The following is a 20,508-nucleotide window of genomic DNA, read 5'->3' on the forward strand; positions in this document are numbered from 1 at the left end:
ATCATCTTGGAATTAAATCGTTGCTTTCAAAAAAAAAAAAAATTATCATATAAAAATTGATGTCAAGAAAAGCTAGGTCAACATGTTTTAAATAGACGTGCTGACTTTTAGATTAAAGATTATGCTTAATCGTTACAAGAATGTAAATTTTTAATTGGTGGAATAGTTCTTAAGTGCCGTACAAACTATTGAATTGAAGAGATGCGTTTATTAAAAAAATATTCATAAGAAGGAGTAGTGAAAAATTTCTAATAATATCTGGTTTTCCATTCTTATCTTTAACAATATTAGGATTAATTTTGTGTAAACATGCGTAAAGTACAAAATAATGTTGATTCCAATATGTAAACTAGATAAATCCGACTCTCTGCCCTAATCCTTTCCTCATTCCTCCCTCTCCTTCCCTTTATCTCAACACAAACAGCACACATCCCCCATTACTTAGCAGTGAGTGAACGTTCTTAATAACTTAACCCTAAGGTGCCGTGCATATTACGTGCTTATAAGAAGGAGCAGTTTTGTTTTTAAACGCTCAGTTCTTTAGCAATTTGATGCACTTAAACACAGTTTAAATTGCATAAAGTGACAGAATTATATATTTGTGATAAACCAAAGACATTGAATACACTAGCAGCATATCAAAATGTTTCCAAGAAATCAAATATGTTTGGTTATTGGCACACCAAGAGGCTTCACAAGGTAAGAGTTTATCTAAAGTAGCGCAGCTACTCTATAATTTATTTGTTCCATAATCTGTTGTAAAAGTTCCACAAAAAAAACTTACTCAGGAAGAAAATATTTTAAAGCTTATTTTAGGCTAGGGTAGGCTGAGTAAGAGGTAGAAGACTAGAGCTTGGACTCCCAAGGGGTTATGGCCACTCTCAGGTTCTTTTTACAATACGGTAGTTTTAGAAATTGAAATTAAATTAATTTATGGTCCATTCCTCGGATCGAAGGATTACACCTTTTATAAATATACACGTTATACTGTAGTTGATATGATTAAAAATCTACGTATGATATTAATTAATAAGTAATACCTAATATATTCTTATAAGAAGTGCATGATAATCTTTTGCAATAATTCTTAACGAAGCCAAATTAATGAAAATTAAGCCGTGCTTATCTAAACTTAAAATAGATAGGCATAATCTTAATTTAATTTCCATATTTGAATTGTTTGTATTTTTGTTAATATAAATATTGCTTTATTTACCAAATTGATCAACGGTATGCTTTAAACAGTTTATGTATTTCTAGTAGTTTTAAAAGTAGTAATGTTCTTTTAAAAAGACATAGTTAAGTGTAATCCTACAAACACACGGATACCTTGTAGTTGAACAGTTGCTACGCTTAAAAATTGTCGTAGTTACTTATAATGAGCTTTAATATATCCTCCCTGTAATAAAAAAAGAGAATCTGAGATACTTAATGGCCTGTTATCTAACTATCCATTCTACGGAAATTTCCATATAACAATGCATTTTATATTGAGGGACATAGCAACTGATTTTTAAAGATAAGATTTAAATTTGCTAGGTATGTGAATGATTTTTTTTATTTTTAATGAAAGGGCTTTTTTAATATCATATATTTTCCAGTATCTTAATCAAAATTAAATTTTTTCATTTTAATTTGATATAAATTAAGACAATTTCTATTAGTACTTTTTTCCTACGCTTGTCATATTACAACATTTAAGGCTGTGTAGAACTATAGACATATCTCTTTTTAATAATATCTTTATCTGGATATTTCACATAAAGTATCTTTTTGAGCGCTGAACTAACTCTCCTTCCTCGAATTTTGAAATAAATTGAAGATGAGTGGGTGGGGTTATTTTTTCGTTTGTTTGTTTATTTGTTACTCAGATCTAGGTCAGGATAGGTTAGGTTACATTCGGTACTGGGTAGGCCCATTAGGGTTAATTCACCACAGGCACAGGGTCCTTAGGAGTAAGACAAAAAATACTATTTCCTTTTTCATTTTTTTCTTCAAAAATAAGGAAGGAGTGTAACAGTGCTCAACAGACACTTAGTATGAAAGCACCCTCAAGTTTTTACATCACATAAGTTTACATAATTGTTCAGACACTCACACAAACACAAATTGTCTCGTGATTTTACACAAATGCGAACACTATGGCACAAAATTGGACAAAACTTCAATAAATGTCTCAAGGGGTTAGTACTTCACAATGAGGGCTGACACTCTGCACTTTTATTGTCCTTAGGGGCCTAGAATTATGTATAAAAGAAATTTTAGAATTTTTTTCAATACTAGTACCTAAGTATTTAACATTTCATAGCTTGTTATTATTGAGCAAAAAATCTTTCGTATTGCAAATTTTCCATTGATTAAATATCTATAAAAGGAATAGATAGATAGGAATACATCGGAAAAAGAAAGCTCTTACTCTATAGAGTCAATATATACATGAAATATTAGAGGTGTAGGAATAAGTTAAATGTTAGCTTTTAACAAATAGATTTTTTTTAACAAAAGGAAAAAGATATTTTAAAGTATCATAGCTTACAAGTAACATTTTACACTGTAGGTTGTTTTATAAGTTAATTTCCATCTATTCATACCAATGCTATTCCAATTTCAACCATTTCAACATCTTTTTGGGGAAAATAGACTAAAGAGAAATTTAATTTGCTAGGATGAAGACACAGATGGACGTACGGACATACCTAAGTTGTAAAGTAGTCAAACTCTTAAGAATATACATTATTACATTAACATAAGGTGCATATGAAAATCTATGTAAAATTTTTGTATCATTTGCTGGCCCTTTTTTCTCTGATTGAAAGTTGCTAAGTTAGAATTGGGGGCCGGGCGTAAGGTGGGGGTTTGTGCAAGTCTGAACGATTTCATAAGGAACAAAATTACCCATATTTAAGAAAATAAAAAGAATAGAAAGATTAAAGTTTGTCCATTCAAAATGAAACACAAATCTCAAAAGCATAATGAAAGGACTAAAAGTATTTAGTTAAAATCACAGAGAAGTTACGCTATTAAATTAAACTGATAAGTATTTATGAAAATTGAACTATTGAATCATGTTTGTAGTTTGTACATATACTTTGATGATAAACATAGTTTGCTCATTAAAACATAATTTGAAATAGGTATTTATCAAACTACTAGCCTCCTCTAGTAAAAATTTAAGGGGGTTTGGAGAAAGAGTGGAGGGGTTTTGAATAACCACCTCCTTCCCTTTCCTCTAAAATCTATAATGAAAACTATGTAGATTTCTTTAAAGCGAATAAGCATTAATGAAGACATAATATTGTTTTATACAAAGATTATTTTTATAATTTTAGCATAAATTCAAGAATTGTTAATGAACTAAATTTGCATTGATTAAACGTATTTATTGACTTATTACATAGAACTAATTAGAATTTCTGACAGACATATTTGCGCAATTTGTTGCCAATTTAAACTTGTCCTAAATTTCTTGGAATTTGATTTAAATTAGTGGAAGATTATTTATGCAAAAGAAAATTCCTATTGATTCACCCAAGCATGGGTTTTTTTGGAAATTTGTACAGTTACTAGAAGCGATTGAACAATACATATATAGTTTGTCCAGTGTTTTGTCTGTAACATAATTCTGTTTAAATCATTGCTTCTTATGAAGAAAGTTTTTAATTCAAATATACAGTAGAAGACTGTGACTTAGCCCTATACAAAAAAACACTAATATAAGAGAGTACCTATTTATAAGTTTGTGAACTAAATACTCAATATTCCAAATATATAAAGTATGTTTCTATACCTGAGAAATAGCACTCATTTGTACCTTTGAATAAAAAGGAATACCTATGAAAAATAAAATAGAACGAAAGGGGATTATCCACGAACGACAGCAAGTGATTCTAAGCACCTTCCAGCAGTGATTCTAAATGTTTTTTTTTGGTGAATATACTAGGGTTATGTTATATTAAGTTTCACCATGGTTTTCTATTAACAAAACTTTGAAATGTTAAGCATTTTTTGACGAATCATTATCAAATGTTTTATTGAGTTCTAAAATAAACATAAAATAACACGCCTAAACATAATCAAATGCTGAAGATTAAGAAAGTACACTTATAAAACTGTCTGTTTACAATATTACAAGTTACCATCCCTTTTTCTAAAATAACATTTTTTATGGAAAAGGTTTACTTTTTTGTCACATCAGTTTGAACTCAATAAAACATTTGATGACATTTCGTCCAAAAATGCCTAATATGTCAACCCTCTTTACTCCATCCCCTCCCCTTTCACTGGATGAATGAACTGACCAATAAATAAGTTCCATTTTAGCAACTTAAATTGCCAAAAAAAATTTCCATCATCATAATATCTATGTTTATTCTATTATCCATTATCTAGTCTATTTAAAAATGAATAATGAATCTATTTATTTCAGATCAGTATTGGAGGCTTTATTGAAACGTGGTTCCAGAGTCATCCTTGCATGTCCTGATCCAGTACTCTGCCACTCAGAACATAAACGACTCAGGCATTAGTTTAATTCAAAATGTATATTTGTGGTAAACAGCGTTTTATTTATATAGAAGCTTTTTCCTTTATATCGTAAATTTAAAAAAGGAAATTGATGACTGTATCGAAGCATTACATATCTAGTATAGTTAAAAACCTCCTATAAATCTAGAAATTTATATATAGCTTCCTAGAAACGGAATATGAGATGTTCAATTGAAACTAAAACATAAAATCTTTATAGTAGAGCGTTTATTTCACATTCAGTAGTTATTTATTTAGACTTCTATCTTTTTGAAGGAAGCATTTAATAACATGTGGTTTATCGAACCTTAATAATTTTGATAAAGGCCATAAAAACTTAATGTATAAAATCATTGATATTAAAAATATGCAATTAAAGCTACCTATACCTAATTATGTTCATACTTAAATATTAAATTACACAAAAACTTTCAAACGCTAACATAAAGGTACCTAAAGAGTAAGACACTAATGTACATAATTTTTAAAAAATCATGAACACAAAAGAAGAATTAAAAGCTTTATTTTTTCCCCAAGATAAGGCACATGTTCTATGAACGTGAATATTTTTTCACTAATTTTGTTTAGTCTAGACGAGTTTTTGCTGTTTAAATTTTTACAAAAACATGGGTGACAACATCCATAAAAGCGAAGCTTTGAAACGGTTGGGAAAACGGACATTAACACTTGTATAGTGTCAGAACTGAATAATCAGAATATAAATGAATAAGAGACAAAGAAAAATTGTGTGTAAATTTGTTGAAAAACTTCTTTACACAGGATATGTTTAATGTTTATAGACATTTAGGACTTGATTATAGAGTTTCTTTGCTTATAATATTGTACTTTGTTGTCCCAGGAAACAGTATACCAAAAATCAGAACAATCGGATAATTAGATCACATAAAAATTTGTTGTTAAAAAAGTAAAAAATCAACATGTTTATAATGGACGTACGGACATTCTGGTAATGATTATAGAATTGCTACGCTTTCTAAATCGTACCTAACTACTGCAGGAATCGCCATGCAAAGTTTGAAATCGATAGGACAATTCTAACATGCCTAAATTACCAAAAAAAGCTATCTGTCTCGGACGGACGGACCGACCCTAATTACAGAAAAGCTTCGCTTTTAAAAACACAAAACTTAAATGTAATGGAATTCTTGGTTTCCAAGATCTTAATTGACATGCGGATACACACAGTCAAACGTTCAACTTCTAGTCAATCGTAATTTGAATAAAAAAAACTTAGATTTCGTATTACGTCAAGAAAACTAGAATATTGCAACTGCGTTTATGAGTTGAAAAAATATTTGATAGATTTTTAAGTCTTTATTGCATTTGACACATCCAATTATTCCAGTTATTATTGAGTATGACAAGATTTTTACGTACAGGTTTAAAAACCAAATATTATGAAGTGTGAGCAAAAACATTCAGGGATCTCAAGGGATAAGACAGTAGCCGATAAATTGATGTACATTCCCAATGATGATAAAACAAAATGAACTCTACTTTAGATTGCAATTAGTGGTGAAAACGTTTGGACACCAACCAATAAAAATTCAATGATAGTCTCCAAAGTTGTTAAGTCTACGAATAAGAAAACGTTATTATAAAACTTTGAGGACTAATATAATTACCAGTCCAATGTCCCCTCCCTCCCTGACAATAAGGGGGGGGGAAGTTTTGCCACTTTCGCGTAATCCGTGATTATTAGGCTAGGTATTGATGTGAGACTATAGGTTATTTGGGATAAAAGTTTACTTTTGGGTAGTACTTCACGTATATTTAATCATTTTTTGGATAGGTCTCCAGGTTCAGGTGCTGCAGGCTGGAAGGTGGTTTCTGGACAGGTAAAAAAATTTTAAAATTTTTGTTTGAAGAGTTAGAGATCAAATTATAAAACAAAATATGCATCTTTATGGATGTTATTAACATATCAGAAGAAAAAATTAAAATCGGCCTCCAGGTTCAGGTGCTGCAGGCCTCCAGGTCAACTCTGGACAGGTAAAAAATCAAGTTTTTTATTTGAAGAGTTAGAGGTCAACTTATAAAACAGAATATGCATATTTTTTGATGTTATTGACATATTTAAAGAAAAAAATAAAATCGGCCATCAGGTTCAGGTGCTGCAGGCCTCCAGGTCAACTCTGGACAGGTAAAAAAATAAAAAATTTTATTTGAAGAGTTAGAGGTCAACTTATAAAACAGAATATGCATCTTTTTTGATATTATTGACATATTTGAAGAAAACATTAAAATCGGCCTCCAGGTTCAGGTGCTGCAGGCCTCCAGGTCAACTCTGGACAGGTAAAAAATCAAGTTTTTTATTTGAAGAGTTAGAGGTCAACTTATAAAACAGAATATGCATATTTTTTGATGTTATTGATATGAAGAAAAAAATAAAATCGGCCATCAGGTTCAGGTGCTGCAGGCCTCCAGGTCAACTCTGGACAGGTAAAAAAATAAAAAAAATTTATTTGAAGAGTTAGAGGTCAACTTATAAATCAGAATATGCATCTTTTTTTGATATTTTTGACATATTTGAAGAAAACATTAAAATCGGCCTCCAGGTTCAGGTGCTGCAGGCCTCCAGGTCAACTCTGGACAGGTAAAAAATAAATTTTTTTATTTGAAGAGTTAGAGGTCAACTTATAAAACAGAATATGCATATTTTTTGATGTTATTGATATGAAGAAAAAAATAAAATCGGCCATCAGGTTCAGGTGCTGCAGGCCTCCAGGTCAACTCTGGACAGGTAAAAAAATAAAAAAAATTATTTGAAGAGTTAGAGGTCAACTTATAAATCAGAATATGCATCTTTTTTGATATTTTTGACATATTTGAAGAAAACATTAAAATCGGCCTCCAGGTTCAGGTGCTGCAGGCCTCCAGGTCCACTCTGGACAGGTAAAAAATCATTTTTTTTATTTGAAGAGTTAGAGGTCAACTTATAAAACAGAATATGCATCTTTTTTATAATATTGACATTTTTAAAGAAAAAATTAAAATTAGCCTCCAGGTTCAGGTGCTGCTGGCCTCCAGGTCCACTCTGGAAAGGTAAAAAATAAAAAATTTTTATTTGAATTGTTAGAGGTCAACTTATAAAACAGAATATGCATCTTTTTTGATATTATTGACATTTTTGAAGTAAACATAAAATCAGTCTCCAGGTTCAGGTGCTGCAGGCCTCCAGGTCCACTCTGGACATGTAAATAATCAAATTTTTTATTTGAAGAGTTAGAGGACAACTTACAAAACAGAATATGCATCTTTTTTATATTACTGACATATTTGAAGAAAAAATTAAAATCGGACTCCATGTTCAGATCCTGCAGGCCTCCAGGTCCACTCTGGACAGGTAAAAATTAAATCTTTTTATCTGAAAAGTTACAGGTCAACTTATAAAACAAAATATGCATTGTTTTGGATATAATAAATGTACTTGAAGATAAAATTAAAATAGGCCTTCAAGTTTAGGTGCTACAGGCTTTCATTTTCAGGTATTTTTGCTTTTTTTCTAATTTTTTTTCCTTTTATGAGGTTTTAAAACATGGTAGGTATCATATACATAGATACTTTTTTATATGGACAGGGACACTTTTACCTGGATCCTGGTAAACGCTGGTTGTTGCCGGCCAAGTGAAAATCTAAAATTGTTATTTTGGAATTTAGAAGAAAGAATTTGAAATAGAATAAGGTTAAAATATAATATTATAGTGAATTTAAGGACCTGGAGCCGGCAACAACCAGCGTTCACCAGGATCTAGGTAAAAGTGTCACTGTCTATATAAAGAAGTATCCAAAACAATGCATATTTTGTTTTATAAGTTGACCTGTAACTTTTTAGATAAAAAGATTTAATTTTTACCTGTCCAGAGTGGACCTGGAGGCCTGCAGGATCTGAACATGGAGTCCGATTTAAACTTTTTCTTCAAATATGTCAGTAATATAAAAAAGAAGCATATTCTGTTTTATAAGTTGACCTCTAACTCTTCAAATAAATTTTTTTGATTTTTTACCTTTCCAGAGTGGACCTGGAGGCCGATTTCAATTTTTTCTTCAAATATGTTAATAATATCAAAAAATATGCATATTCTGTTTTGTAAGTTGTCCTCTAACTGTTCAAATAAAAAATTTGATTATTTACATGTCCAGAGTGGACCTGGAGGCCTGCAGCACCTGAACCTGGAGACTGATTTTAAGTTTACTTCAAAAATGTCAATAATATCAAAAAAGATGCATATTCTGTTTTATAAGTTGACCTCTAACTCTTCAAATAAAAAAAATGATTTTTTACCTGTCCAGAGTGGACCTGGAGGCCTGCAGCACCTGAACCTGGAGGCTGATTTTAATGTTTTCTTCAAATATGTCAATAATATCAAAAAAGATGCATATTCTGATTTATAAGTTGACCTCTAACTCTTCAAATAATTTTTTTTATTTTTTTACCTGTCCAGAGTTGACCTGGAGGCCTGCAGCACCTGAACCTGATGGCCGATTTTATTTTTTTCTTCAAATATGTCAATAACATCAAAAAATATGCATATTCTGTTTTATAAGTTGACCTCTAACTCTCCAAATAAAAAACTTGATTTTTTACCTGTCCAGAGTTGACCTGGAGGCCTGCAGCACCTGAACCTGGAGGCCGATTTTAATGTTTTCTTCAAATATGTCAATAATATCAAAAAAGATGCATATTCTGTTTTATAAGTTGACCTCTAACTCTTCAAATAAAATTTTTTATTTTTTTACCTGTCCAGAGTTGACCTGGAGGCCTGCAGCACCTGAACCTGATGGCCGATTTTATTTTTTTTCTTCAAATATGTCAATAATATCAAAAAATATGCATATTCTGTTTTATAAGTTGACCTCTAACTCTTCAAATAAAAAACTTGATTTTTTACCTGTCCAGAGTTGACCTGGAGGCCTGCAGCACCTGAACCTGGAGGCCGATTTTAATTTTTTCTTCTGATATGTCAATAACATCCATAAAGATGCATATTTTGTTTTATAATTTGATCTCTAACTCTTCAAACAAAAATTTTAAAATTTTTTTACCTGTCCAGAAACCACCTTCCAGCCTGCAGCACCTGAACCTGGAGACCTATCCAAAAAATGATTAAATATACGTGAAGTACTACCCAAAAGTAAACTTTTATCCCAAATAACCTATAGTCTCACATCAATACCTAGCCTAATAATCACGGATTACGCGAAAGTGGCAAAACTTCCCCCCCCCCTTACCTACAAAACGAACAAATAGTAAGTATGCAGTAAAATTCATAAAAGTTTCAATTCTATTATATATAAAACTTCTCTAAATAGGTACTTTTTTTATATTTGTCTGTGTTAGTTTTTGCTATTTACCCTCTGTATATTTCCCCATAAATCGAAAATACACTAGATATACTTATTTTATATTTAGTCATCCTTGTTATTAATCTTTGAAAGGAAAATAGAGCAGGTTCTCAATATATAAATATAGAATTAATTCTGAGGAATGTACTATTATCCTTAAACAGCTGTTCACATAGTACAGCATATGATTATATATATATGTTTATATTTTAAAAGTAAAAAAAAAACATCTTAAAAACTTCAATCCAACATTAACTGAGGAGTAATGAAAAAATCCTTGTTGACTATGGTGATTCCTGGGACTTTTGACTTTTCCCCAACAATTTCTTTGAGAATTAGGTTAACCTACTTTCCGAAAATAGCTGAAAACCTTCCAGGTCCTTGACAGGCGTTTTACACTTTTAATAATGTAGCATTTATTAAGTTTATTCCATAATATTCATAGCCTTGGTAGATTTTTAAAAATGCCTTTAGAACATCCTATTATATAAAGTAGTAAGCGTTTTTTGTCTGTCCCGAATGATCTCGCTAACCGCTGAGCCGATATTGTTCTCCTTTACAGTGAAGCTTCTTATAGGTCCTGGGAAGGTTTTAAACTATTTTTGGGGAGGGAGTCTTCACCCCCTTCCCCCCAAAAAAATATTTTTTTTACTCTTTTGAAACTCAAATTTAAAATGGGATGAGGTCGACATTTTCCCCTTCTACCTTAAGTGCCCCTAGAGGTTTCTAGGGGGGCGTAACCGCTAGTTTTTTTTATTTTTGAATAAACACCCTAACTCATATAACCTGAGAGAGGCTCTGACGTCATGACAAGAAATTCTACGCGTTGAGCTAGATTTCTGCACACTCATAATGTACCTACAGATTTACTGGATTTAACGCAAAAATTGTGCGCAGATTATATATGAGGGAAAGCATTTTTTTGTTTGTTTTAACTTCATAGTTACGCATGCTTATTATACAATCTAGGTATTAATTAGTCATGTGTATTGTATTAAGAAAATGTAATATCTTTGCTATAGAAATATTGAAAACCAAACAAAATATAACCATGCAAAGTTTCATAATGAGCAGACAATTCTATCATTCATGAATAATGCTAAACACTTGACGTACAGATGTTGTGACTGACGTTCAGTTTCCAAATAAAGAATATCTTGGCTTCCAATAAGCAAGAACTTATTTAAATTACCCACAAAAATATAGAAATCGACTTTTTGTTTGACATCTTACTTAAGTCATGTGTTTTTGAATGGAAAGATGTATTTAGTGCAAGCGTATTCAATTATGTATTTATGTATAATGTGCCGTCACAGCACTTTTAAAAACAGAGTAGGTAAACAAAAAGAACAAGGACAACTATAAACTTTGATATCTTATGCAAAAATTGTAATATATGTATATGTATATGTGAAATTATATTATTGATCATATCTGTTTGACAAGCCAAGCATAATTATTTTTATTTATTTGTTTATATCAAGAACAATACTTTTTAAGTACGGAATTGTGGTACATTACTTCAAGAATATTTGTAAAAAAAAGTAAAAGTAAGTAAATGAAAGAGCAGCTATGCATTCTCATACAAAATGACAAAAAACAAAGCGACAATTTGGAGACTATCTACGTAAAAAAGTTATCTTGTCAAATTGCCAAAAATTCTCGAATGCTTTTTCCTTTAACAGACACATACCTTTCATTGTTTTGTAGAATTTTAAAAACAACAGAACTATAAATACCTATACCTAATTTTGATTTAAATAACAATCATAATACAACCCACTGCACTGTATGTGTTAAAAAATTGTACGGACTTTGCATTCCCCCCCAATCCGACTATTTATGAATAGTATTTATGAATAATAATGAAAAAATGAGCACTATTACTAAAGCATTTGATTAAAGTATACAATTTTATAATCATATTTAATAAAATGAATTTACCGTGAAAATTAGATAAGATCCTTTTAATATTGTATTTATTTGACTTTATAGTTTAGCATTTCCTTGAACTTTGGAACTTAAAGATTAGACTTTGAACTCTAAAAGCATAAAAACTACTGCACTTTGACTCATATTTTGTCTTGGTGGATTTTTTTTTATAGAACTTGTTGGATATTTCAAGATTTTCAGGTTTTCATGACCGTTGAGATCTTTATGAAAGCTAAAAGTTAATTTAAAAAAAACATTATGACAATTTTATGTTTAACGACAAAGAACACAACAAAGATTACATCATCCATAAGCAGCGAAGCTCAAAAACATTTAAGACGTACAGACGTATGAACATGTATACCTAATCAAAAAACTAATATAAATATTTGTATTAAAATAATATGTCAACAGTGAGTTATATGGAGCTTCACAACTTAGCGTAAATGTTGTAGAGGTAAGAATTATTATTTTGTTTTTTTTTGAGTGAAGCCTCTTTATAATTATTTTAGTCTGTAAGTGAATGTTTTTTTTGTGCAAAATTCAAATTATTGCGGCTAGTGCGTTCAACTTTCCGCCATTCAAAATTTAGTTTGAAAAACATTTCTAATAATAATAAGTAATTTAGATTGAAATAGTATATAAAACAACCCAAAAAACGTTTATTTATTAATATAAAAAATAGTTTTTCTGTGGATAAAACATTCCTTTTTTATATAAATGTGGAAAAGCACAAGTATTAATGTTTTGACATTTCACCAATATAAAGTGGAAAAGTGGACTGTTTTGTGACTTATTTAAGTATTCTGTCTAAGTACAGTGCACTTATGACTAGTAAGCAATATTAATCTTGAGGTGGAATTATGTAATATGCTTTATGTAATATACTTTTTTTTTACAAAAGCGTCATTACTAAAAATTTTCATTGCATATATGTTTTCTTTTGTGGCGAAAGTACAATTTTACCACAAATTTTTGACTTGGACTTTCACAGAAAGCTGAAACTTCATTCGCACATGATTAATTTTTTTCCCTTGCTAAAAAATATTCCCCCCCCCCCCCCCTCCTAGTTTTTTCGCAAAATAGGAGGAGAAAATGGAATAATGTTTTCACTTTTCAATACCTACTCTTTATTTTTTCCTCTCCAATATATTTTTACCCCCTCCCCCCCCTTCAGGGTATCACATGCAGATTATACACTCCTGAACTTCATAACTACGATCTTTCATTCGTTAGATTAAAAACGTTATCTTTAATTAAACATTGATTGGTTTAAACAAACATTGAGTGGTAAAAAATTTATAGATTCTCAAATTCATGTTTTTGTTTTTAGGCATGTGATACAAAGAAGTTGGAGTCTGTATTGATAAAAGCTCTGGATACACACGGAGATATCAATACGATCATTAACAGTACCTCTGATAGCAAACTTCTTATCAATAGGTAATTTTAGTTAAAAGCTACCTAATAATTACTTTGTCAGTGAATATGGATGTATTATTAGTACATTTTTTAAAAGCAAACCCTAATTTAGGAGTAGGTACCCTATTGCCGATTCTTTGTTGAAACATTAGTACTTATCTAAAAATCCTTCCTTTTCAATTTTCATGAGCAGCTAATACACACATCATCAGTCCAAAATCAATACAATTTATATAGTTTTAATTTTGAGCCTCCAGTATGCAATTTTTTTTGTCAGTCTGTAGGTCATAATACAAAAAAAATTAATAAATAAGTTAGGTAGGTAGAAAGTTTTAGTAATTTTCTCTCTCATATTTAATTCTTGATTTTAACAATTAATTGCTCTTTAAATTCTTGTTTAATTATAATATTTAATGTTTTTAAATTGAAAGAAACACTTACTCTAGCTATCTTTATCTATTTTGAAACCATGTACTTATGTCTTGCTTATTAGCAATGAGCTGTGTGGCCGTCTGGAGGATGTTGAGGTTTACCTGAACAGAAAACAGCTGGACATGGAGGTACAGTCCATCAAGAGGATCAGCAGATTAGCAAGTAAGTTTTAGTGACTAGTGTTTTCACAAATGAAGCTTCAAATAAAAAAAAATTATTCCTAGGGATTATTCTTCAAAGAGCATTTTGTGTTTCTAAAATAAAAACTTCATATTTGTATTTTAAAGATTTGGGAAAAGTAGGTTGCGGGTAAAATCCGTACCTAAACGTTGTGAGTTTTAAGTAAAAAACAGAAGTAGAACGATAAAAATTTATGTTAAAAATTTGTCTATAGTTCTTTTCAATAAGAAATACACATATTAAGTGAATATTATCGTTCTACTACTATTTTTAAGCCTTAAAACACACACCTTTACGGATTTTACCCGCAACCTACTTTTCCCTTTTTAAATTTTTAAAGTAATGAAGACATGAGAATAATACCTACCTATTCTTTTTATATATGGTTCAAGTTAGCCAAACAGGAATTTTTAAGACGATTTTATATGGAACCCAAACGAAGGCTATTTTCTTCCAATTTATCCACAAGTAAAAAGCACTATTTCATTATTGAGATTTTTCTGCATGTTTTGCAAAGAAGGTGATAACTGATAACATTTCAGATGGTCTTGTTTTGATGGAAAAAATTGAAATATAATAAAAATTTCAATTTCATAATAAACCTCCCATACATAGTCAAAACAACATCTTTGTTCCAAGGATAGTAAATATGTAGATTCATTAATGGATAATAGTTGAGTCTACTACGTCTTAGGATAGCTTGTGCAAACATGCATACCCTTAGTTTCATAACAAGCGGCGTGTGTCCTTCTAGCAAACAATTTTATAATTTTTAGTTTGTCCTTGCCATTGAAACTAGCAATATATACAATATTGTTAATAGCAGCTACTCTAAAAATATTGTCTGACCAGTGTCCAATTCCTTTACTACTGATAAAGGTTGATATGTATAATGTACTGTTATATTTTCCTTATTATGTTATATTGCATAATTAGGCATTTTATAACCCCATTATTTACAAGCATTTTTATTTTAAAAAATCATATATGTAACAGTACTTAACATTTTTTATTTAATTTAGTGTTTTCGTTTGAATACTATGTAACTTATGGACAATCTTATCCTTGAATACATGTATATTGCCAAGCTCAAAGAGTCAGACAGATCCTTGCATGCATCTATGCTCTTATGCCTTTTTATGCTTTTTAGCAGGGCAAAATATGTCTCACAAATAATCCTTTTCTGTAATGCCCATATTTCTTTAATGGCAGTTTTTAAAAGACCTCAATTTACTTTAATATTTAACCCTTTAATTTAGAAATGTCTATTTTGACTTAAATGATGCTTTTTTCCTCTTTACTTGCGTCACTCTGTACCCTTAGTAGCTGTAAGGGGGACAACTATTCTGAAAATTAATTTAATAAGATTTTGTGATTTCCCTCAATTTCCTCCCTCCATTATTTTGAAATAAATTGGAGGTTGGAGGTGGGTATTTTTTTCCTTCCTATGCCTAACCCCTGCTGTGCCCTAACCCTGCGGGGCTACACAGTACCCAATATAACCTGACCTAAAGTCAAAAACAAACGAAAGTAGAATATTTTTTAAGCTAATGGGTAGGGGTTCGTCTAAAATTAGCTACTTAATTATCCTTTCATAATTTGTATTTTTGGTGGATTTTTTCAATTTTTCCATATCTATGTCCCTAATCCCTGCCAGCCTGCATTCCAAGATGCTTTCCTTTTAAAGGTGTACAGAATAATCTCAAGACATTTTTCAATAATCTTGCAAGTTTTACCCCTTTCCCAAGGCTTAGAATAAAGGGCTGTAAAATGACATTTTTACATATGAATACAAAGAATAATTAGCTTGAACACAAAGTAGAACGTCGTCTGTCTATATCTGGATTGTCCCTAATATCTCGCTCACCGCCAGACCGGTAATTTATGGCTACCTTCCTGCAATGGGGTTAAACTAAATATCCTGAAGACACTATCTGCAATGCAATGCTTTTGTCCACAAAGAAGTTCAATTCATAAACTGCTTACCTAGCAAGAACTTAAAGAAAAAGACTGTACAATCAAAGTTTAATTATATTTTAGTAAAATACCTTGGCCTGCAGAATGGATTCCAGGGAGGAAGTTTGTTGAATCTTGTCACAAGAACAGAATTATTTGCTAAGACAAAGTCTAAAACTTTGAAGAAAGGTAGGTAACAAATTTATTTTACGGTTAAAAATTATTGAGAATATAAACAACCACCTAGGTCCTAATCAATAATACTGGATTGTATAAGAAAAAAATTGAATATAATCAGTTGATTTATTGGTTTGACAATAATTTTTCCAATAGAAAATTTGTTAAGATAAACATGTCCTATTTAAAGTTTTACCCTTTATTTTATATAATATATATTTGACTTTCAGTTGAGAATTCTCCAGAAGCTTCCTGTTTACCCTTAGCTGCTGCAGCTGTACCAGTGTCAGCTGTTTCCAGTTGCTGTGGCGCCTCAACCACCTCCTCTACCCCTGCTATAGGTAAGCATAAACAGAATCTATAAAAGCAAAGGATTTTGTTGATAAATGCCTAAGTATCAAAGTCTTACATTGTTTATTTGTAGCCCTGATGCTCTGAAGTTAGGATTCAGATGCAAAGTGGGACTGGAAGTGAGAATCCTTTTGTCAATCTTAGATTTGTAAGCTTCCACGAGAATTGCGGGTCAGCTTGATGTGTAACAAAGAATCAAAGTTTATTTCTCACGTCATCGCCTTACATTACTCATGATTTTGACGGAATATATTCAATTTAGGCAGTACCAACCCTGCTGACCAGAGCAGCTGTTGCACTGTGCTTGGCACTACCCGCGCCCTGGGCGTCAACAAGCAGGTGGCCCGCCACGGGGTCCGTCACATGACCGTGTACCAGCCAAATATTGACTACCCCGACCTGTCACCGGCCGCTCAGATTACCGACGACGAACATTCACCTTATTATACCTGGAATAGGTTAGTGATAATTAAACAAGCCTTGTATTTTAAATAATGAAACTTAAACAAATAAATCTGTGCTTGTTAATTTCCGTGTAAAATTAATGTGCTTCAGCGTTTTATAAACGGTGTATTTTAGAGATTTTTTAGAGACTGTTATAATAATTTTGACTGAAAGAAATAAAAATTAATTGAAAATGTTCTCTGATTAAAGTAGTACCTAAGATTTTTAGTGTTTTAATTTCCAGAGGCTAAATCATATGTACATGAAAACTAATCTGGTTTAAATTGTTTCTTACTACATTTCTTATTGTTTAGGTATAGTGCGTACTGCAGGGAGTATAGTGGATATATGGCTCTCCATCTGGCAGACACAGCAGCCTCTGGAACTGCCTGGCAGTTCAACTCAGAACTCAGGTAATCATCGAATTTTCGCTCTTAGAAATTAAAGGTAAATAGTATCAAATGCTATGGTGAAGTCAAACTTAGTGTTCTCTTTTTTTTTAAATAAAGCAGAAACCTTTGATGGTTAAATGGTAAATATTTTCTTGTGCTTTTCATCAAATAATCCTTTAGTTTATCATTTTAAATTGTATTATTAATTGATTAATTAACATGGGTATATTATTTTCAGGTTAGAGCAAGTGAAACCTTCAGATCTTCCCAATTCCTGTAAATTAACCAACAAGGTAATTTTATTTTAAATATCTATAAAAAGAGGTGGTAGGTTCCTTATGCTATTTAACCGTAAAGTTATATGTTCTAAGACTTCAAAATAGGATTAAAACATTGAAATTTCGATCGACTCCCCCATCTACTTAATTTTCTATTACAAGTGGAAGTTTATCTGCTAATAAAATAAAATCATATAAGATAGAAAAATGGCACACTCAATTATTTGTTGAAAAATCTGTCAAAAATCTAATTAACATTATTGTTAGATGTGTTTTTGGTTGGGATGTCCTCATGTTACCGAAGACCAGGTTCAAAAGGCCTCTGATATTCAGAACATCATTCATAAACAGGTGTATATTTTGTGTCAGGGGTCTAAAGAGGATAAAAGTATGGCCGGTAAATTGATGTACATTAATGATGCACAAAATTACCCCTTCTGTAGATTACAATTAGTGGTTGAAACGTTTGAACACGCAAAAAATAAACCAACCAATCAAAATTCAATTATAGTCCCCAAGTTTGTTAAGCCAACAAATACGATAGACTTTGGTAGGGATTAGTGTAATAATGTCCCTCCTTCTCACAAAAAAAAGAGATCATGATGGAATAGTAGGTCATAAATAATCGTACTCATTTTCTTAGTTTCTGCTTTTAAACATTGTGGTTTAGATTTAATAAAGTTAATATTGTTTTATCAGCTTCCTTCCTAACTAATTCTTATTATTCCAATGCAGGATTATTTAATAATCAAATATTTTTTATTTCAGGAAGAAAGAGATGTTACAGGTGAAGTTGGGTGGCTTGAGGAGGACAATTAAAACATCAATATTTCTGTAAAAATGTATTAAAATTAAATTTTTATTATTCATTCACATCTACATATACTAGAATTACCTTCAGAAAAGTAACCTAACCTTAACCTGAAAAATAACTTTGAAATAAACATTGTCAGATGTTAATTACGCTATAAATGGTCAGATTTTAAAGTAATAAGATGTAAATAAGTTCTTACTATCAGGGTACAATAAATCTAGTTCATATTGGTAATATGTAAAAAAAATATCTTCCAATGCCATGTTAAGGAATTTTATATTTTATTTTAATCTGAGAATGCCATATATGTTGCGAGGCCTCTAAATAACATTGATATGCTGTGATTTTATTATGTCTTATACCGGTTTATTATATATAATATATATGTCAGATTTTAGTGAAATGGAATCTTTTTAAGCAACTAATCATCAGTAAGACCAAATGGTGGGAGGAGGCTAACATGAAAAATCTCGTAATCAAAAATCCCCCACTATTTTACGACATTTATACAATGATTCTCCTAAGTAAGTTTAAATTTTTATGTTTTCATTTGACTAAAATCTAAACATATGAGCAAAAATAATAATATATACCATTGTATCAGTTTTCTCTAAAAATAATGCAACTTGTAAAAGTAGGAATTTATATTTAAATCATCACTTTTTCATTTTAAAGGTTTAAATATTATTCATAGATTTTTCTACTTTGAAATATTTGTTATAAAAATGTTCTAAATACAAGAAAAAGATTAAAATATGTAATGTATTTAAATTAAATAGTTAGCTATTCCTTACTACTTACCTACTGTTTTATATTTATGTAATTATAATAATTATAGAATAATATGTTTTTGACGCGATAGAATTTGTAAATTCATAGAAACTTGTTATGAATTGAATACGACATTATTTCAAATATATTTTCTGTTTAACTATCTGTTTTTTGATTTAAAGGGGACTATCAACGAACAAGAGCAAGTGATTCTAAGCACCTTCCAGCATTGATCCATAGCATTTTTTTAGTGAATATACCTACTAGGTTTATGTTTAATATTTGGTCTATCGACTGAAAAGTAAAGTTTCACTATAGTATTTTATGAAAATAAACTTTGAAATGTTAGCATCATTTAGTGCAATATAATCAAATGTTTTGATGAGTTCAAACTGTTGTTTAAAAGCTTTGACACAAAAGTATATTATTTTGATTAAAAATGTATATTTAGAATAGGCGTTGGTAGCTTGTAATATTTTAAACAGTTTAATTTATGTACTTTTACAATTTGCCGCATTTGATGCTTTTATTTTATTTTGTCCTTTGAACTCAACAAAGCATTTGATAATATTGCATCATGCTTTACATTTCAAAGTTTTTTCATATAAAACCATGGTGAAGCATAAATTTTTAGTCGATAAACCAATTATTATTACACCAGTTCCCAAAGTTTTTTATTAACGTTTTCTTTGCCATAACAACTGGGACCTTTTATTAAGTTTGTGTAGTTGGCTCTTTAAGTGTCCAAACGTTTTAACCACTTATTTTAATCTACAGAAGGGGTGGTTCTGTTTATCATCAGTGGGGATGTACACAGCGTTGTCGAATTGGGCACTTTTTTTATATTGGGCGGCCCAATTGCCCAGAAGGGTATTGGGCGCCCAAAAGTGGTTTTGGGCACCCTTTTTGGACAAATGTCGTAAAAAGCATATAAAAAGGATATAAAATAGCCTAAAACCATACCTAGACTTATTATTAGAAATAGTATAGCCTAAAACCATCTCAGGACCTATAAAAGCTCCACTTGAAAGGAGAACCATATCGGTTCAGCAGTTAGCGAAATCCTTCTCTAGATACAAAAAAAGCTTACTAATTTATATAGTTAACTAGCGGCTACGGCCCTAGAGGTCTCTAGGGGCACTTGAGGAGGGGAGAGTCAAATTTATTTGATAATCCAATTATTATATTAGATTTGAAAAGAAAAAGTAAAAAAATTTGGGGGGGGGGGGTAATAAATTTTTTTTTTTGGGGGGGTGGGTTTCCTTCACCCATTTTTATTTTTATTTTTTAAAAAAATTTTTAAAGTTTTTGGGGGAGTGTAATTTTTTTTCTAGGGGCGATTTCTCTTAGGAGGTTGGTGGTACCCTCCCCCAAAATAGTTATAAACTTTCCCAGAACCTATGAGAAGCTACCCTGTTAAGGAGAACCCGATCGGTTCAGCGGTTAGCGAATCCTTCGGTACAGACAC

General features: G+C 30.9%; 1 protein-coding gene across 1 annotated transcript; it reads left to right on the forward strand.

The window, feature by feature from the left end:
- The first annotated feature begins 350 nt into the window (after positions 1-350).
- On the forward strand, positions 351-19,200 carry LOC145323624 (uncharacterized). The gene is made up of 12 exons (XM_080166017.1): positions 351-699; positions 4,427-4,519; positions 12,238-12,280; positions 13,157-13,266; positions 13,739-13,839; positions 15,898-16,002; positions 16,221-16,331; positions 16,604-16,799; positions 17,100-17,198; positions 17,416-17,470; positions 17,723-17,806; positions 18,224-19,200. Exons 1-12 carry the CDS (start codon positions 644-646, stop codon positions 18,272-18,274), a joined length of 1,104 nt encoding a protein of 367 aa, XP_080022143.1. The 5' UTR covers positions 351-643; the 3' UTR covers positions 18,275-19,200.
- Positions 19,201-20,508: the final 1,308 nt, after the last annotated feature.

Source organism: Acartia tonsa, chromosome 7 (assembly GCF_053477335.1).
Source record: "Acartia tonsa isolate MP-2025a chromosome 7, ASM5347733v1, whole genome shotgun sequence".
Taxonomy (NCBI): Eukaryota; Metazoa; Arthropoda; class Copepoda; order Calanoida; family Acartiidae; genus Acartia; species Acartia tonsa.